Raw genomic sequence first — 21,565 nt, forward strand, 5'->3', positions numbered from 1 at the left:
TTCGATGGCTTTCAAAATCAAGCAAAAAGCATGTCAATCGAACACAGAAAATGTATTTGTCGAGCTAGAGTTTACCTTTGAAAATGGAAGCGCTTCAGGTTGTTATCCTCTTCGAGTTTGTTTGGTACTGGATCGTTGATAATTTGAGGAATATATTTTACTTCCACTTCTGCAAGCCTTAAAGCTGAAGACTTTTTCAATAATGCACGATTTTCGTAAATTTCCCACACAATTATCTACAATGTCAGACATTTTGGTCATGACGAGAATAACGAACCCTTCGTATCAAGTTCTCCCCTATTATGTTTAACCACTGTTAGAAAAAAAATGGCAACTTTTTATTTCCCTGCAGTGCCTCCAACTTCAATGCCAAGCATAACGCCGACAACTCCTACAGGTAAACAGTGGTTGAGCTATAAACGTCGTGAATATCTCTAGTGACAATACCAGTGATTAGCGTTACAGGTAGAAACCATACGATTATCAATTAAGAACAGCATTCATTTCTTCCTTCATTGAGCTTTTACCGATACGTATACCGTACCAAGAGGTAAATTCTTCCATACCACTTGCTGCAATAACAATGTCTTGCAAAAAGGTTTGCTCTTCCCTCATGTATTTGATCCGTTTACTCTAACTTTTGTCCTAAAGTTTGGTCGTAATTTATTGATTTTTAGGCAAAATACCAAGCTAGAAAAAGAACTCGCCAAGCTAAGGAGCATCGTTTCGATTCATAATCAAGACCTCCCAAAATATATTACCGGAACACGGTTTTAAGGTGGCTTGATCGGATTTTTGAGTGACGATACCTTTCAACTTTGAGCAACTTGTACGCCACCGTAAACAATCCGACTGAAGATCGATCAGTACAGCTGTGCTAAAGGAAGATGAAAGTTTCGAATGAGATAAGTTTCATCGAAATCGGAGTAACCATAGCAACAAAATGACGTCACCACCCATTTTACACGAGATCGATTTTCTTGTAATAGAGGGATAATTTTGAAAAAAGGCTTCTAGATCTTGGACTTGACATAGTTTTCTCAACGTCTGCGAAATTTGAAGAATTTCTATGAGAGCGTTTTCGAGAAAATTTTAGATGAAGTTTTTAGGTGCTAAAATACAACAAAAACAAAGCAGTCTTAAAACATTATTGAGAAAACGTTCACAAGGCCCGATCAAGTACCATTTTGGCTTTAAGTGAATCTTGTACTATCTAATTACCTTGGGAGAAAATCTTAGAGAAATCGTTTCATTTGATTTCTTGAAACATCGGCTTGAATATGAACTGGTATGAAGTGTTATTTCGCTCTTTTATCGAAAAAGGGCCTTCGCTTACTAAAATAATCGCAAAATAAAAAGCGCTCAATAGATTTTTTTTAAACTTAGCAGTCAAAAAGAAGAATAAGTATGTAGTGAAATGTCTGATTTTCAAAATAATTGAAACATTTTAAGGCAGTTGATTTAAAGCCTTAACTCAGGTAAACATTGGGCTGTTTTTCACCCTACATCGGATCGCTGCCTCATTATCTGTCTCCATTGTGTCGTACCCCGTGCATTTGTAAATTTCAGCACATCTTGAATATGTATAACAGCCGCTTTTTTCCGAAAACTGTACAGAAACAAGCTTAATTTAACAAGCCAAAATTCAATGACAACGAGGAATAGACTAATAAAGCACTTGTATTATCTTCAGTCTCCTAACAGTTTCAAGGCAAAGGCAGAATTGTCACAAAAATCTCCGGTAATAAATAATTAGTGATTGATGATCTACTGGAATTTGCAAATGCACGCGGCTTGAGACAATGGAGACAGATAATGAGGCAGCGATCCGATGTAGGGTGAAAAACAGCCCAATGTTTACCTGAGTTAAGGCTTTAAATCAACTGCCTTAAAATGTTTCAATTATTTTGAAAATCAAACATTTCATTACATACTAATTCTTCTTTTTGACTGCCAAGTTTACAAAAAATCTATCGAGCGCTTTTTATTTTGCGATCATTTTAGTAAGCGAAGGCCCTTTTTCGATAAAAGAGCGAAATAACACTTCATACCAGTTCATATTCAAGCCGATGTTTCAAGAAATCAAATGAAACGATTTCTCTAAGATAGTACAAGATTCACTTAAAGCCAAAATGGTACTTGATCGGGCCTTGTGAACGTTTTCTCAATAATGTTTTAAGACTGCTTTGTTTTTGTTGTATTTTAGCACCTAAAAACTTCATCTAAAATTTTCTCGAAAACGCTCTCATAGAAATTCTTCAAATTTCGCAGACGTTGAGAAAACTATGTCAAGTCCAAGATCTAGAAGCCTTTTTTCAAAATTATCCATCTATTACAAGAAAATCGGTCTCGTGTAAAATGGGTGGTGACGTCATTTTGTTGCTATGGTTACTCCGATTTCGATGAAACTTATCTCAGTCGAAACTTTCATCTTCCTTTAGCACAGCTGTACTGATCGATCTTCAGTCGGATTGTTTACGGTGGCGTACAAGTTGCTCAAAGTTGAAAGGTATCGTCACTCAAAAATCCGATCGAGCCACCTTAAGTTGAAAATTAAAGCAGACATGGGGCATGTAGTTAACTCAACGCAAAGGCTAAAAAGAAATTAATCGTATCTGACTAACTGACTTCGCAACAACCTTCTATCTGATCCTTGACTCTTGTTGCCAAGCTATTTGTTTTTATTATTTTATTTTATTACTTTTTGTTTTACGTTTTTTTTTTTCATCTCAAGTATTTTAACGGGAATACCAAGTCAAAAAAGTCTCGATAATCAAGCAAATAATCTGAAAGTGCTTTGTTTATTCCTAGGTAGATATTTTGTTTTGTGTGATATGTTTACAATGCTTCATTCTTTTATATATTTTTTTCTGTTTAACAGCAGCACCATGCACCTATTACTTGAACCAACGATATGGTCGCTTTACCAGTCCAAACTACCCTTCACACTACCCAAATAATCAGCATTGTACCTGGTTAATCGAGGCTCCTCCTGGCCAGAACATTTATCTATACTTTGGATCATTTGCTCTTGAACGTCAATCCTACTGTCGATTTGATGTCGTGGAAGTATTCAATGGAAACTCAGGTGCGAGCCCCATGATAAAAAGAGCATGCGGCCGACAGCCACCATGTGGGATGTATAGCAGTGGAAGGTTTCTCTTTGTGAAGTTCACTACAGATTTCAGTGGCACGGATCGTGGCTTTTCTGCTTCATATTATGCTTTGTCACACAGTGTTGGTAAGAATTTCCTCTATGTTTAAAAATAGACGAGTAACCAGGGTAAGACATTGTAAAAAATTGAAATGCGATCTCTGGTTAAAAATTTTTGACTACAGACTGGTAGTCGAAAGCTCGTTTTTAATCCAATTTTTCACTAGAGATCGCATTTCAATTTTTTACAATTTCCTTTATCTTTCAAAACAGCACCTTTCAGACAGTCTGAAATATACTAGATACCTGATCTTGTCAAATTTATTACTAAAAACGAATCTATTAGTACTTATTTTAGAATGCCAAGTTGCCAAATTTAAAATGAAATCGTGCAAAATTCACAAGTGCGTCATTATTAAAGTGGGAGATATTTATCTTGCAAAGGAAGAAAAAGTAAAGAAAATTTAAAAATAGGCGAAAATATAAGACGGTAATAAAAGAGTGTTGTGCAAAATTACCCGGCTGGTTTTGTTTCCACCCAGGCTACGGTCAGTCTCAAGTCGTTAATTCAGGATCAACATTGTGGTGTAATATGCCTACCACTGCATTACTGCGCCCTTCAACACATGGTGAGTAAATCATTTTGATCGTTTTTTGTGGTTATTTATTTGCTTTATGGTACCGGGATCAAATACATTATTAACCACGGTACGCCGGTAACTTGTCCTGGCTGTAATTTCTGTCCATTAACGATCACGTACAAATACAATGGCTGCAGTCACATCTACGACGTAACTAAAGTTTAACTATAGTTAGTCTCAAGTTACGTGACGTCATACCTAACTATAGTTAGTGCTTTCGGTCGTCTTTGCGGTCACCCAATGCAGTTAACTATAGTTAGTTCTGATAAGCTTTCGAATAATTTCGAATTTAAATTAGTTCATGTCAACCCTTGTTGTTCATCCGTGTCTAGCTGTTCCTCTATTTTTTCTATTTTTGCACGGCATCTCGGCGTTGAAGAAAATACAATGAAGTAAGGATGCTAGACGCCGAAGAATTCAAGCCTTACTTTTGCTTACATTGGTGATATGTAATTTTTTGGCATGTTGTTTTTTTCTTTTTTTTTCCTTCCCTTCACGCTTTGTTTTGCATATTTATGTTCATCTCGCACGTGCGAAAAGAATTGTTGCATTCTGATTGGTTTTTCGTTTGTAAACTTAAGACTAACCCATGAAACCTGCTTGGGCCGGTATAACTATAGTTAGTCTGTATTCTTTTGGATCAGCGAGGCGTAAATTTTCTAACTATAGTTAGGGTGAACGAAGGGGCGGTCACATTAGCGAAATAGCTAACTATAGTTAACGTCGTCTTAACTATAGTTAGCAGTCTAGATGTGACCGCAGCTAGTGCTCACAGGACAATCGAGTCATATTCGGCTCTACTTTGTAAGAATATGTACATGACATATTAGTACAGATAAAACCTATAGAGTACTAATCGTTTTTATTCTATTTTCTACAGCAATATCTCCAACGAAATCTTCTGGTTACATTCCATCAACTGCTTCACCCAATGGTAATTCTTAACTTTTAACAATTTAACTTTAAGCCAATCAGTGTGTCCCTTTCTCTACGATATTTCAGTTAGCCAAATTGATCATATTCTGTATGGTCAACATTCTTAACCCTTTTCATACCGGGAGGGGGGGGGGGGGCTTTTGAGGCCCGCGCTGACTTTGAACGCTTATAACTTTTTTTAAGATTCAATTAAACCCTGCCAAACTTTCTGAATTTATCTAAAATTTATCTGGGAATAATTTGGAAGGATAGGATGTTGTGTCATGAACTTGACTTCACCATGGCAACGGCATTTTGATAGGCATGTTTTCCCAAATTTATAATTTTCGTGTTTCTTCTAATGAAAATTAACTTTAATGCTATTAATTTTTTCCTTCTTTACGGTTTTAAAGCACCATTTTTATTGATTTTATGTAATTTGCAGTAATATTGGGTGGTTTTCTGGCTTTTTTGAAAAAAATTTGAAATCCAAGATGGCGGATACAAGATGGCAGCTGTTTTGACATCATGAGTTAATTGTCACGTGATGTGACGTCATCATCCAACGTGACGTATGCTAAAAGGAAGATGTTGAAACATACTATATATCTAAACTACTTATACTACTTATATAGTATATCTATACTATATAAGTTTCATTGCGATTGCTTTAAGTTACAAAGGGGGGCTTCCGAAGCCCGCCACGGTCAGAGAAGGTCCAACAAAGTCCGGTCTGAATAGGGTTAAAGGCCACTAAAATTGCTAGGCGCTTTCTCAGTACCCGTTTGGGGCTGGTTTAGGCGGTAGGACTTTCTCATACGCGACAAGCTAACGACAGGCGTACGACGTGACTAAAGACCATTTTACGAGCGTGCGCTTCTACCGTAAGGACGAGGCAGGTTGATCTACACGACGCGATTCGCGGTGTACAGGGGTATTTTCGTGATGCGTGTTTAGCTGATTTTATTTTTCGTGAAACGTGAATTTAACAATTTATTCTTCGTGATCCGTGATCCAAAGGTTTTTCGTGACCCGTGAAGGACTTTAATTAATAACCGATATTCGTGATTTAACCACTTTATTCCACGTGATTTCGAGTCGTGAGACCTCTGGAAGATATATGATGAGCGAAAACATGAAATGTGATCTTCGTACAATTATTGCAGTTATGTAAGGCAGCAGCAACTAGCACGAATGATAAATTTGCCTTTCTCGATTTTGTTTTCTTCAAACACGATACAGGTAGACACTAATCGATTGTTTATTTAAAACAGCCCTCACAACTACCTTCATTGAACGCTTATCAATACGTATATGGTATATATCAAGAGGTGTATATATATATATATATTTATGGGCTAAGTCGTAACAGAAATTCATGGCCAAAGCGCTTTTAAACCTCTCGTTTTGTTATATCAAAAAAGTTTTCTTTCTCTGCATGGGACACCAACACAGAGGTTTGAGCACTCAAATAACCATTATGCTACTATGCTACTTTTATCAAAAGGATGCTTTGTGATATCTGTCATAAAAACGTTTATCTCTTTCATCAGTAGTCAATCCTAGACATATCAGGAGACTGTGAGTGTCTTTTCTTTTCTCTACTTTTTGGGAACAAAATGTAAACTTTAGACACAAAAAAAAAGAAAAATGTAATACACCCTTACTTTACCTAATATCTCTACTCGTTTAATCATTCTTTACAGAATGTTTCAATTTCACGCTTCTGGATGAGTTTGACCGTGCCAAAGGTTACAAGGGAAGAGTTGACAAATGTGACAGATCGTTGCCTAAAGGCTGGTATAGGTTCCTGGGACTTGCAGGAAAGCAGATGCCTGATGCATGTGTGGCACCAGAACGGTGTGGTACCCAAGCGCCAGGTTGGCTGAGTGGCGGACATCCTACAGTGGCACAAGGGGCCGTTCAACGCAGAGTGTGTTTCAGATTGTCCACTTATTGCTGTCTATTTTCTACCAGCATCCGTGTTCGAAACTGTGGTGCTTTCTACGTGTACGAGCTGCCCCCGACGGATGGCTGCAATTTGCGTTACTGTGGCGACAGAGAGCAAGGTATCATTATACAATTCGCTTTGTTTGCTGTACATGTATAACTCAATTGATGAAAAGTCATGAAAGGCATTCCTTTTTATGTAAGAAGTTGCTATTTTAAAAAGTAATAACCCACGATTTTTTGTCAAAGCAATTCACGCTTGATACGAGTATGGAAGCAAACTTTTCGCTATAGAAAGACAATTTCGATATTGTTTTTATGAGCTTTCTTTTGAAACTTTTAAGCCATTTAATTGACCTTCATCATTTAGTCTAACTAACTTATATTTTCCTTTTTTTTCAGTGCCAACCCCTAATGCAACTCAAGGTAAGCGATGCGCCGAAATAAAAGTACATGGGATGTAATAAGGCTTGTATTGAAACCCTTTATTCTTGTAATTTAAAGGGAAATGGGTCACTCAAAACCTCTACACGTGTGTTGTTGTTACTGCTTTAAGTTTGTGGCTTTTGCTTATCATCATCATCATCGTCGTCGTCGTCGTCGTCATCATCGTTGTCGCTTTTGTTGCTGTTGCTTTTGTTGCTGTTGTTGATTTTGTCTTTATCTTGTCCTTTATTTAGGAGTGCATTTTTCATAACTTTTTCATTATTAACCATTTTTTTTTCAGTACCAACCCCTACTCCAACTAATGGTAAGTGATGCGCTAAACTAAAAATATATAGAGTTCAATCGTGCATTGTTCAAGATATTTTTATTTTGTTTTTCTTATTTTCCATGGAAAGAAACCGAGCAAAAATGAAAATGTTTTAAGTAATTTTCCCATACAATTATTTACAATGTCAGATATGTGGATCATGAGCAGAGTAACAAACCCTTCGTATCAAGTTCTCCCTTATTTTGTTTTACCACTGTTATAAAAATGGTAACTTTTTATTTCGCTGCAGTTCCTCCAACTTCAATGCCAACCATAACGCCTACAACTACAACAGGTAAACAGCTCTTTTTTATTCATTTATTTATTTTTTGTATCGCAAGTATTTTAATGGGAATACCAATCAATCCTTATTTAAAAAACAACCATCAGTCAAACGCAAATGACCATAATATCGACTGTTGGCCGTAAGGTGGAGTTTCATCATATGATCATAAAATTATTTGCCAGCGCTTTTTCAGTGTCCCTTAAGGCCGATCTACGCGATACGATTATTTTTCTCGTTTGCGACAAGCTTACGACAGGACTACGACACGACTGAGGACAATTTACGCGCGCGCGGATTAGTCATAAGGATGTGGTAGGTTGATTCAGTCAGTCAGTAGGTAAGATAGGTAGGTAGGTAGGTAGACAGGCAGGCGGACAGGCAAGTAGGTAGGTAGGTAGGTAGGTAGGTAGGTAGGTAGGTAGGTAGGTAGGTAGGTAGGTAGGTAGGTAGGTAGGTAGGTAGGTAGGTAGGTAGGTAGGTAGGTAGGTAGGTAGGTAGGTAGGTAGGTAGGTAGGTAGGTAGGTAGGTAGGAAGGTAGGTAGGCAGGCAGGCAGGCAGATTGGAAGATACACTGTAGGTAAAATTTAAAAAAAAATGTTTTCTTCGGTACAAAGTCTACCAATTATCGGCGTTCACTATATTTGCAGCGGTTCATTATCAATTTTCATGCCACTAAAAGAATGCTGTTTCATATTGACATATTTCAGTCCATATTTTACATCCTCTATAACAAGCTATAGACAAAACAACAAACAAAACTGAAGCATAACGTAAGCATGTAATGTCCATCTCCATCTGGTTAGATATTTTTTAATGTGATATATATCTTTCAAATAGGCTTTATTCTTGAATATTTTTTCCTTTTGAACAGCGGCACCCTGCACCTATTACTTGAACCAACAACATGGTCGATTTACCAGTCCAAACTACCCGTCCAACTACCCGAATAACCTGCATTGTACCTGGTTAATTGAGGCTCCACCTGGCTACGGCCGCCTTTATCTACGTTTTACATCATTTGCTCTTGAAAGTTGTGGCAACTGTGCGTGCGATGTCCTGGAAATATACGATGGAAACATCACTGCGAGCTCTTTGATAAAAAGGGTATGCGGCCGACAGTCGATACCTACGATGTATAGCAGTGGAAGGTTTTTCTTTGTAAAGTTCTCTACAGATTCCAGTGTCACCAATCGTGGCTTTTCTGCTATTTATATTGCTGTGTCACAGAGTGTTGGTAAGGCTTCCTTTTTTTATCTTTTGAAACAGCACCAGTCCTAAGAGCTCAGTCGTCGAACTGTTATATACAGCTATTGTTCAGAGACGTTAAAGGTGGCGTTGGCCCTTTGACACCCACTCCATCATTAGTACAACTTGCATTCATACTCCAAGAGTAGCCTGCTTTCAAAACTGAGCATGGCGCCTTCTCTATAGCTACATACGAATTTATAAGTACTTACTTCAGAATACTGAACATATGACATATGATCCATCTTACAAAGAAAGAGTAAAGGCGGAAATACAAGAGTGTTGCCCATTGAGTCGGTTGCTGGGCCCGATCATAATTTATGTCGGCATTAATGATTACGGTTCAGTACAGTAGTTACAGGATAATCGAATCATATACGGCTTTACTTTGTAGGAATATGTACATGACATATTTCAGTACAAATAACAACTGAAAAGTACTGATCGTTTTGATTCTATTTCCCACAGCAATATCTCCAACGACGTCTTCTGGTTACATTCCATCAACTGCTCCAACGACTGGTAATTCCACAATTCTCAAAATATAACTTAAAGCCAATCAGAGTGTGTCCTTACTTTATGAAATTTCTACTGGACAAATCGATCACAGTTTGCTTAACGCTTTCTCAGTACATGTGAATTACGTGAATTACAGGTAGACACTAAATGATTATTAATTTAGCACAGCACTTATTACTTCTTTCGTTGAGCTCTTACCAATACGTATGCAGTGCCAAGAGGTGTTTTCTTCTTGCAACAAAGTGTGGCTTCATGTACAGAATGCAGAAAGGTGATTACACAGCACGTCCGGCATTAAAAAGTGCGAGGATAATTTCTATTTTTCTCATCGTTATAAGTCTTATCATTTTCTCATCTTTATTTCCAAAAATGATCACCCTAAGAAAGTATTAAAGTACGATTACTTGCGGAAATTTTGCTCTTGCCCTCGCGTCTGTGTTCTTTTTCTTCAACTTTTGCGGGCGGATCCAGGAATTTTTTATTGGGCAGTATGTGTGTGTGTGTGTGTGTGTGGGGGGGGGTGCAAACTTTGTTCAGAAAACAATGTTGAAACGTACGTTTTTGGGGGGCAAAGTTCTTCCCCCAAACACCTTAACCCCCTACAGAACCAGCCCCCCCCCCCCCTCCCGTACCAGTCGCGGCTGCACGTCTACTTGATGGGTGCAAATGGTCCGATGAAAACTTTAGACAAAAAAAGCTGAGATAATTGTAATACTCCCTTGCTTATGCAATGTCTCTATCAGTTTCTAATCGTTTTATCATTCTTTTCAGGATGTTTCAATTTCACGATCCTGAATGAGTTTGACCGTGCCAAAGGTTACAAGGGAGTAATTAACAAATGTGACAGATCTCTGTTGAAGGGCTGGTATAGGTTCCTGGGACTTGCAGGAAAGCAGATGCCTGATGCATGTGTGGCAATAGAACGGTGTGGTACGCGTGCGCCAGGCTGGCTGAGTGGCGGACATCCTACAGTTGCACAAGGGGTTGTCCAACGCAGAGTGTGTTTCCATGGGTCCTATAGTTGCTGTCGATTGTCTACCAGCATCCGGGTTCGTAACTGTGGTGCTTTCTACGTTTACGAGCTGACCCCGACGCCTGGATGCTATATGCGTTACTGTGGCGACAGAGAGCAAGGTATCATTATACAATTCACTTAACATGTAAAACTCGATTGACGAAATTAAACGTCATGAAAGGTATCCCTTTCTCTGTAAGAAGTTGCTATTTTTAAGAATAATCCACGATTATTAGCCAAAGCAATTCACGCTTCACACGAGTATGGAAGCGAACTTTTCGCTATTCAAAGAGATGTTTGATATTGTTTTTAAAGAAACTTTCTTGTGAGCTATTTACTTGACTTTCATCATTAAGCCTAACTAACATATATTTACCTTTTTCAGTGTTAACCCCTTCTCCAAATGCAACTCAAGGTAAGCGATGTGCGAAATAAAAGTGCATAGTATGTAATAAGGCATGTATAGAAACCATTTATTCATTTAATTAATTTATAATAAAATGGGTCACTCTCCACCTCTACGTGTGTACTGTTGTAACCACTTAAAGTTTTTGGTTTATAATTTTGCTTATCACCATCATCATCATCATCGTCATCATCATCATCGTCATCATCATCATCGTCATCATCATCATCGTCGTCGTCGTCGTCGTCGTCGCTGTTGTTGTTGTTGTTGTTATTTTTATTCGTTCTTTTACTTAGGAGTGCATTTTTCATAACTTTTCAAAGTATCAACCATTTTTTTTTTCTTTTTCAGTACCAACCCCTACTCCAACCCATGGTGAGTGATGCGCTGAACTAAAAATAAATAGAGTTCAATCATGCATTGTTCAAGATATTTTTATTTTGTTTTTCTTATTTTCCCTGGAAATAAACTGAGCAAAAATGAACATGATATTCCCCCACAATTATTTACAATGTCAGATATGAATGAGGATGAATGAACAGCTACTGAAAGTTTCAGCATTGTAGAGTAAATCCTCCTTTCAAAATTTAAAAGAAAACTTATGGGGGTGGCATCGCCTCCCCCCCCCCCCTCCTCCTCTTGTACGTCCGAGGGTTTATAGGTCAGCCAGTTGAATAAGTAGATAAGATAGTATGAGTTACTACAGAAAATTTTATACCACGCCTATTCTATCACTACAACCGAATTTATAAGTGCTCTCTTCAGAATGGCGAGTTACTAAATTCAAAATGACATCGTGCAAAACTCATAAGTACGTCATTTTAAAAGTTGAATATATCCATCTTGCAGAGGGAGAGAAAAGAATAACAAAGTCTAGTTTACACGAGCAATTTTTATGTGATAATTTCTATTTGCTCTTGTAAATGAGAAAATTTGGTCAATTTTTTTGTGGCCAATAAAATTGTTGACAAGATGGCGAGTTAGCTTTTATGTGACAAATAAAAGTTGTCACATACGAAAATTGCTCCTTTATACGACTCGTCACAAAAAATGTGCAAATATTACGCCCTCATAATGTGGTCCCTAATCTCCCACCGAGTAAAAATATAAAAAAACAAAAAATGTAAATGTTCAGTGTTTATAGTGGTCATGCACTTAGCTTCATATCTTAACGAGATAGCTAGTTTACAGGCACGCCACTGAAACAGAGGAAACAAATATTTTAAATGAAAATAACAAGGTTAAAAATCCCAACTGGCAGAAGGCAGATCAGGTGGCTATGTACAAAGAGTGATCGTGGATTTGAACTCGGGACAACCGAGAAACAAATCCAGCTAGTGGCAAGGACAGGTCTTGAACCTGGGACGTCCAGATTACAACACAAGCGCCCTAAACCACTCGGCAACGCTTGCCTCCATGTGCGCGTCTCTTTGCGTATCTATGCTGTCCAAGGTCATTACTGGTGCACTAAACTTTGTACTGCTGACAATGCAAATAGTTGTAGTGTCATCTACTCGATTGGTCACATACAAATTGCCCGTGTAAACCCGGCTGAAAAGACGGTAATATAATAGAAGAATGTTGTGCAAAATGTCCCTTCAACAAAATGACGAGGAAATCATTTTTACGTGATGTATTTAGATATTTACTTTTAGGTACGTGGATTTTTCATATCATAAAGGTCGGATACACTAGGCGACAAGTCGCTCCGTGTGTAGTGCTTCAAAACAAGTCGCTGCGACAAGGCGCTTGTTCGGTGCATACACAGCGAATTTGGAAAGGTGGGAATGTGAACTACTTTTCCAATTTAATATGGCGAAAGTATATGACGCTCTCTCATTGGTTAATGTATATTTTGTCGCAGCGACTTGTTGCAGAAGTGTACACACGCTGCGACAACGTTAAGGCTGCTTTCGCTCATTTTGTCGCTGCGATCAGTCGCACGAATTCAAACTGGTTTGAATTCGTGCGACTGACAGCAGTGACAAAATTCTGTTAAAGCGATAAAGAATGTTGCAAATATGCACCATGCATGTTACCTTTTAAATTGATTAGATAAAACAATAAGTGGAAGCATGGTAAACTTAATATTGTTTTACCACTGTTTGAATAAATGATAAATTTATATGTCCCTACAGTGCCTCCAACGACAATGCCAAGCATAACGCCTACAACTCCTACAGGTAAACAGTGGTCAAGCTATATATGTCGTAAATATCTCTAGTGACAATACCAGTGTGAATTACGTTAAAGGCAGACACAATACGATTGCATGTAACTCAATCATATATGTAAATAATTGCATGTAAATTAAAGGCTGGTTCTCTTATAATCGCCCCGATCGTCTCTGTCGCTTTTGTCGTTTGCAAATTCTGAGGAGATCGTAGACTATCGAAGCGTTTGGAAGCGATCAGGGGGTTCTCATAATTTATGATCGCCTCGATCGTCTGAGATATGCAAAATAGGGTTAATCAACCAAGATAATAATTCATGATCTTTTCTTTGTTCCCGCATATGCATATTCGATTTTATTCCGATCGACGTAAGTGTGGTTTTTCAAAACTCCGATATCGCTTATGGCAGCCTTCGATGCAAAGGCAAAATTCGTGGCCTCCTATCTTCTCATTATTGCCGTTTTACGGCAAAGAAGCAAAAGGGAGGCCAAACGGAAACGTAGTTCTGGGTAATACTGATGCACCATGGGACAGTTTGGATCGCTTCGATCGTCTCCCCCTGTGGCAGTAGTTCTCATATAATCGTTCGCGATCGCCGCGGTCTGCGACCGATCGCCCGGATAGAACACGGGCGATCGAAGCAATCGCGATCGCCCCGATCGTCACAGGCGTCCCTGTAATGTTCTCATATGATCGCCCCGATCGCAAGTAAACTTTTTGAAGCGACAGAGGCGACAGAGACGATCGGGACGATCATATAAGAACCAGCCTTTATCGAGCACAAGCGATCATGTAGAAGATTGTCATTCATTTTCTCCTTGCGCCAACCTTTACTTCTTTCCAAAATTAACGATGACTTACCGAAAGCTTCGCTCTTGTCCTCGTGCCTTCATCTTTTTTTTAAATTTGGGGGAAAAAGACTGATTTTTATTAGACAAAACCACTAGCAATAGTAAAGAACTCACCAAGCAAGGGAGCATTGTCCCCATTTATAATAAAGATCCCCTAAAAATATTAATGGAAGACGACTTTAAATTAAGCAGACATGGGTATGTAGTGAACTCCACGCCAAGGCTAACTAAAACAAATTTTAGGTGTAACTGCGTAACTGACTTCGCAATATTCGTCAATCTGATCCGCGAGCCTTGGTGCCCAGTTTTATTATTATTACTTTTTAGTTTGTATTTTAATTTGCGTTTCTTCCCTCGGAGAACCAATTCAATATTTATTAGTTTATACAAAATACTTAATTCGACAACTATCAGTCAAACAAAACATGGTCATTTTGGGTGATCGTATTAAAGGGAAAGAAGAAAAAAAGAGGGCTAACTGATGTTCTTCTCGCGCCAAAAGAATATGACCATAATATCGACTGGTGGTTGTAAGGTGGGGTTCCACCATATGAAAAAGTAAAAAAAAAATGTGTTCAATTAGGTAGGTAGGTAGGTAGGTAGGTAGGTAGGTAGGTAGGTAGGTAGGTAGGTAGGTAGGTAGGTAGGTAGGTAGGTAGGTAGGTAGGTAGGTAGGTAGGCAGGCAGGCAGGCAGGCAGGCAGGCAGGCAGGCAGATTGGAAGGAATGTAAAATTTAAAAAAAAAATGTTTTCTTCGGCACAAAGTCTACTAATTATCGGCGTTCACTATATTTGCAGGGGTTCATTATCAATTTTCACGCCACTAAAAGAATGCTGTTTCATATTGACAGTCCATATTTTACATCCTCTATAACAAGCTATACACAAAACAACAAACAAAACTGAAGCATTACGTAAGGATGTAATGTCCATCTCCATCTGGTTAGATATTTTTTAATGTGATATTTATCTTTCAAATAGGCTTTATCCTTGAATATTTTTCCTTTTGAACAGCGGCACCCTGCACCTATTACTTGAACCAACAATATGGTCGATTTACCAGTCCAAATTACCCGTCCAACTACCCGAATAACCTGCATTGTACCTGGTTAATTGAGGCTCCACCTGGCTACGGCCGACTTTATCTACGTTTTACATCATTTGCTCTTGAAAGTTGTCGCAACTGTGCGTGTGATGTCCTGGAAATATTTGATGGAAACTCCACTGCGAGCCCCTTGATAAAAAGGGCATGCGGCCGACAGTCGCCACCTAGGATGTTTAGCAGTGGAAGGTTTCTCTTCGTAAAGTTCTCTACAGATTCCAGTGTCACATTACGTGGCTTTTCTGCTACTTATATTGCTGTGTCACACAGTGTTTGTAAGTCTTCTTTTTTTATTTTTTTTTTAAACAGCACCTGTCCTAAAAGCTCAGCCAGTTAAAAGTGTGGATTTTAAAACTCGCCTACTGTATAACCACATACGAATTTATAAGAACTTACTTCAGAATAACGAGTTGCCAAATTCAAAATAAAGTCGTACAAAACTCATGCATCGTTATAAACGTGGAACATATGATCCATCTTGCAAAGAGAGAGTAAAATCGGGAATACAAGAGTGTTGTTGTCCATTGAGTCGGTTGCTGGGCCCGATCATAATTTCTGTCGGCATTAATGATTACGGTTCAGTACAGTATTTAGAGGACAATCGAATCATATCCGGCTTTACTTTGTAAGAATATGTACATGACATAATAATTTATTTCAGTGCAAATAACAACTAAAAAGTACTGATCGTTTTGATTCTATTTCCTACAGCAATATCTCCAACGACGTCTTCTGGTTACATTTCATCAACTGTTCCAACCACAGGTAATTCTACAGTTCTCAAAATACGACTTTCAGCCAATCAGTGTGTATCCTATCTTTATGAAATTTCTACTCGACAAATCGATTACATTTTTATGGTCTACATTCTTAAAGACCACAGAAATGCTAAGCGTTTATTCAGTACCCCTTGGGGCCGAATTACACTTTGCCATGCACGAGAAGCTTACGACAGGCGTGGGACGTAACTAAGGACCATTAACAAGCGTCCGACTCTGCCGTAAGGACAGAGGCCGGTTGATTTACGAGAGGCAATTCGCGCGTTTACAAAAAGCGCGTAAAAAAATAAATTCGTGTAAAACTCATAAGTACATCGTTATAAAAGTGCAACGTATCCATCTTGCAAAGGGAAAGATAGGTGGGAATAAAAGACGAGAATACAAGTGTGTTGTCCATTGAACCGGTTACTAGTCCCCATCATAAGTTCTGTCCATTTCGGGTCATTGCAGAATTTACAGGACAATCGAAACACATACGACTTTACTTTGTAAGAATATGTACATGACATATTTGTACAAATAACAACTATAAAGTACTTTCAGCTAACCAGTGTGTATGCTTTCTTTAGGGTGGTGTTTAAAAAACACGATCACATATTTCCATGGTCAACACCTTCATATACTATAGAAATAATGCCATAAAATTTTCAAAACTCGAGTGAAACCACGTTCAGTGTACATGTTTCAAAATGCAATTATTTCTTCTTCTTTTTTTTTTCTTTTATTTGCTTGTTCGTTCGTTTTTGTTTTTTTTTTTGTTTTTTTTTTTTTCTACCAGCTATTTTCAATTCAATGCATGTTATTTCATTCAGTGCGTATTATTATTATTATTATTATTATTATTATTATTATTATTATTTTTTTTTTTTTTTTCTTTGTTTTTTTTCTTTTCCACTATATGTTTGAACGTACCTTTTAAGTTTGCTTTAATTGAAGTGTATTTTCTTGTGCAGAGCCTGGAAATCGAATTAGATCACAACCTTTCAATTTGATTAGATAAAAAAAAAACGTGGAGGAAAAGCAAACTTTATTTTGTTATACCACTGTAAGAATAAATGGTTACTTTTTATTTCCCTTCAGTGCCTCCAACTACAATGCCAAGCATAACACCGACAACTCCTACAGGTACGCATTGGTCAACCTATAGATGGCGTAAATATCTCTAGTAAATATCTCTAGTGTCGACAACTATCAGTCAACCAAAACATGCTTATTTTGGGTGATCTTATTTAAGGGAAAGAATAAAGAATATGGCTGACTGAGGTTCTGCTCACGCCAAAAGCATATAACCATTATGTCGAATGTTGTTTGTAAGGTGGGGTTCCGCCATATGAAAAAGTAAAATAATTGTGTTTCGACCAGATCACGAGTGCAGCTGCTACCAAATTCTTCAAGAGCCAGATCGCTCACACGCATACGACTATCGAAAAGTCCAAGGTGGTCGCCCCAAGTGTGACGATCTATTGCAGACCAAGTGGTACCGGTTTGTCGGCTTGGCGGGAGATCGAATGCCGGACGAATGTGTTCCTTCATATCATTGCGGAACCCTTGCCGCGGGTTGGCTTCGAGGAGGACATCCGACAGTCCGTGATGGTGTGGTGTCGAGAACAGTATGCTATAGCTGGGCTAACAACTGCTGCTGGAGGAGTAACAACATCCTAGTAAGAAACTGTGGCAGTTTCGTCGTCTACAAGTTGCAGAAGCCTCCTGGTTGCTATTATCGTTACTGTGGTGTTGGATACACACGTAAGAAACATTTTAATTTTTTTTTTTGAGTAGTAGTGACAAAACCTAGTATGTTAAGGACTTACATCTAGTTATCTGAAAATAACCAGCGAAACCACCTTTATCGAGTAATGTTTTGAAGAAATGTTTAGAAGTCGCCCGGTTCGGGTATCCTACCTTGTTATGTCAGACTTGACGTGCCTTATACATGTGACAATGTTCTACTGAATGCCAGTTACCCTTCAAAGTGACTACGTCAACAAATAGCTGATATTGAATAATTGCTAATAAAACATGAAGTAGTACCTCATACAAATTGACCTCTTACTAGGTATTTCTTAAATTAAGAAAAGAATAACTTCTCATGGTTTACATACTTGTTTTCTGTTCTAAGAATAACCCACCATTATTTGCATAACAATTCATCCTTGATACGATTATGGAAGCAAACTTTTCGCTCTGCAAAGAGCGAAAAGACCTTCATCGTATGGTCTAACTAACTTATAGTTACCTTTTTTCCAGTGCAAACCCCTACTCCGACTCAAGGTAAGCGATGCATAGAAATAAAAATGCATGGGATTTTATAAAACATGTATTTTATTTAATCAATTTATAAGGAAATGGCCCGGGTCACTCTGCACCTCTTTGTGTATACTGTTATAACTGATTCTAGTTTTTCGTGTATTTTTTCGTTTATCACCGTCGTCGTCGTCGTTGTTAATTTTGTTGTTTTTAACTCGTCCTTTACTTAGAGTGTATAGTTTCAAAACTTGTCAAAGTATTAACCACGTTCTCCTGTTGTGTTTCTTAATCTCATTGTTTAATTAGGAGTGCATATATTCATATCTTAACGAAATATTAAACACAGTTTCTTTTTCTTTTTTCAGTACCAACCCCTACTCCAACACAAGGTAAATGATTCGCTGAAAATAAATAAAGTTCAATCATTGCTCAGAATATTTTTATTTTATTTTTCGTATTTATTTTTCCATAGAAATAAACTGAGCACAAATGACCATGATATTTCGTAATTTTAACAAACAATTATTTACAATGCCAGATATGTGTGACATCAGGAGAATAACGAATCCTTCGTATTAAATTCTCCCAAATTAAGGGTGGCAAAACATTCAATTTTTATTCAGCGATATTATTTTTCTACACTTTTTGTGTGCAAATAGTCAGATTGAAACTTTAGACAGAAACAAGCTGAAAATATTGCAATACACTATCATCTCTGCAATACCTAAACGTCTAATCGTTTTATCATTCATTTCAGAATGTTCGAATTACACGGTCCTGAGTGACTTTGACCGTGCCAAAGTTTACAAGGGAGTAGTTAACAAATGCGACAGATCTCTGCCGAAGGGCTGGTATAGGTTTATGGGATATGCTGGTTTGGAGATACCTGACGCATGTGTGGCTAAACAACGGTGTGGTACGATTGCACCAGGTTGGCTAAGTGGCGGACATCCTACAGTGGCACAAGGGGCTGTCCAACGCAGAGTGTGTTTCCATTGGTCCTCTAGTTGTTGTTATTGGTCTACCAGCATCCGGGTTCGTAACTGTGGAGCTTTCTACGTGTACGAGCTGCCCCCGACGCCTTACTGCAATTTGCGTTACTGTGGCGACGGCGAGCGAGGTATCATTATACAATTATCTTTATTTGCTGTACATGTGAAACTCAATTAATGAAACGTCGTTAAAGGCTTCCATTTCTCTGTAAAGAATAATTCACGATAATTTGCCAAAGCAATTCACGTTAAATACGATTTTGAAAGCAAACTTTTCGATCTACAAAGAGCAATTCGATATTGTTTAAAAAAAAATGTGAAACGTTTTAGCTATTTTCTTCACTTTCATCATTCAGTCTAACTAACTTATATTTACTTGTTTGCTTTTTAAGTTCCACCAACCCTTCCTCCAACTCAAGGTAAGCGATGCGCCGAAATGAAAATGCATTGGATGTAACAAGGCGTGTATAGAAACCATTTATTCATTTAATTTATTTATTAAGAAATGGGTTACTCTCCACATCTACTTGTGAACTCATATATAAAGTTCTGCTTCAAGGTTTTTAGTTTTCGTTTTCGTTTTTTGTTTATCTTCAACATCGTCGACACTGTTGTCTTTCTTGTTTTTATTTCGTCCTTTAGTTTGGAGTGCATTTTTTTATATCTTCTCTAAGTATTAACCATCTATTTTTTTTCCTTTTTTAGTAACAACCCCTACTCCAACACAAGGTGAGCGATGTGCTATTCTGAAAATAATTAGAATAAAATAATGCACAGTTCAGAATGTTTTCATTATATTTGTCTTAATTTCCTTGAAAATAAATAGAGCACAAATGAACATGATTTTTCGTACATTTCCCACACATTTTTTTTAGAATCTCAGATATGTGGGTCATGAAGAAAATAACGAACCGGTCGTATCAAATTCTCCCAAATGAGGGGTGGGAAAAAAAACATTCAATTAAGGTAGCGAATTTTTTTTTACTTTTGGGGTACACATGGTCTGACAGAAACTTTTCAAAATTAAGGAAATTAACGCGACGAACACAATGAAGGAAAACTTGTTGAGACAACAGGAACAAGTTTATTCCAACACTAGGCGCATAAATCGAATTAGACCACTGTCCACCTCTACGTGTTTACTGGTAATTTGCATTTTTCTTAGCCAATCAGAACTGAATAATTCTTCAATACTACCTTATTATAGGAAATTAACGCTTCATAAAATTAACGCGAATTTCAAAAAATACGCGTTAATTTAAGTCGCGTTAATTTTTGTTAACGTTAATTTCCGCGCCGTTAATTAAGTGGGGCGTAAATTTCCATGACCTTAATTCCATTATTTTGGCCCCAATTTCACGATACAGTCCAGACGTTCTTGTTTCCTAGGAAAAGATATTATTTCATCAGGGTGGAAATCTGCCGGTATCATTGAAACTGCGAAGAACACTCGAGGCGGTCAGATTCCTTCGCCTAACGCTTAGTGTTGAAATAAACTTATTCCTGCAAGTTTTTTCTTTGTGTACGTCGCGTTTATCTCCTTCATTTTGAAACGTTATCCCCTCTTTTGCGTTAATTTCCTTTATTGGGAAGTAATTTTTCCTTCAATTCGCGTTAATTTCAAATACGTTAATTAACACAAGCGTTAATTTCCTATAATAAGGTATTTTAGGCATCAACAACCCATGCTGAGTGAGTAAACCGTATGCCCCGCAAAGTATTGAAACTTCGCGATAAGAAACATTCTTTATTAAATTCTCAACCTCGGATATTGCATTTCTAGCTTTCTGATTGGTTCACTGAATCCCGATTATCAGCTCGTATACCTATGTTTGACCTTATATGGGAAATGAGTGCGGCAAGTGCCGCTCAGCGTAAAATGTTTCTGCGGAAAGCGACAGTTCCATCGGAAAAATGGTTGAAAACAGCAAATTTGACGAGCTTTATGAACAAGAAAAAATCAGCGGTGCCTACAAAACCATAGAAATGCCATAGTAAAATTAACTACGCAAAAACAAAATGATTGATGCGAAAAGTTTAATTAATAATACTTGTAAACGCAAAACAAGAACGAGTGAATAAAGTAGAAAAGCAGCAAATTATTTACGAAAGAACGGCAAACTGACACAGTTTCATTCATTGTACGTCATAAAATAAGGCTCAGCACTTCTGTAAAGTTTGTTACCTTTTAATCTTGGTCTTGTCCTTTTATACTTCAATAAACCTGTTCCACTTTAAGCTCAATTTTGCTTCAAACAATATAGCAGCCTTGATGACGACCGTGGAGCTGTAAATTACAAGTTCAATGTAAACACTTGCTTCGTTCGGACTTGCACAAGACGTGTAGTTTCCAGAAAAGCTTTTGCTTCCGATCATTCCGTAAATCTTAACTGTTGCCACAATTTCCAGGATATATAGACGACTTTAGAGGGGATCGTTCGAGAAAAACCTTGGGAGGAAAACTATCTCGCTCGCTTTCCTCGTGTGTTTCATTCAACTCAAGTGGACACTGCGCCACAAATTTTCCCGCGCCTC

General features: G+C 37.8%; 1 protein-coding gene across 1 annotated transcript in view; it reads left to right on the forward strand.

Moving 5' to 3' along the window:
• Positions 1–21,565, forward strand: part of LOC144646030 (uncharacterized) — a 63,523-nt gene that overhangs the window by 30,700 nt on the left and 11,258 nt on the right. The window contains exons 29-48 of the mRNA XM_078505555.1: positions 353–397; positions 2,882–3,241; positions 3,697–3,783; positions 4,676–4,729; positions 6,417–6,779; positions 7,063–7,086; positions 7,388–7,411; positions 7,665–7,709; positions 8,572–8,934; positions 9,414–9,467; positions 10,236–10,598; positions 10,865–10,894; positions 11,237–11,260; positions 13,024–13,068; positions 14,925–15,287; positions 15,724–15,777; positions 16,872–16,916; positions 17,154–17,537; positions 18,039–18,062; positions 18,404–18,427. Of these exons, the coding sequence (XP_078361681.1) occupies positions 353–397; positions 2,882–3,241; positions 3,697–3,783; positions 4,676–4,729; positions 6,417–6,779; positions 7,063–7,086; positions 7,388–7,411; positions 7,665–7,709; positions 8,572–8,934; positions 9,414–9,467; positions 10,236–10,598; positions 10,865–10,894; positions 11,237–11,260; positions 13,024–13,068; positions 14,925–15,287; positions 15,724–15,777; positions 16,872–16,916; positions 17,154–17,537; positions 18,039–18,062; positions 18,404–18,427 (2,775 nt within the window). The remainder of the gene's footprint in view (positions 1–352; positions 398–2,881; positions 3,242–3,696; positions 3,784–4,675; positions 4,730–6,416; positions 6,780–7,062; positions 7,087–7,387; positions 7,412–7,664; positions 7,710–8,571; positions 8,935–9,413; positions 9,468–10,235; positions 10,599–10,864; positions 10,895–11,236; positions 11,261–13,023; positions 13,069–14,924; positions 15,288–15,723; positions 15,778–16,871; positions 16,917–17,153; positions 17,538–18,038; positions 18,063–18,403; positions 18,428–21,565) is intronic.

Source organism: Oculina patagonica, chromosome 1, assembly GCF_052425735.1.
Source record: "Oculina patagonica isolate OP01 chromosome 1, crgOcupat, whole genome shotgun sequence".
Taxonomy (NCBI): domain Eukaryota; kingdom Metazoa; phylum Cnidaria; class Anthozoa; order Scleractinia; family Oculinidae; genus Oculina; species Oculina patagonica.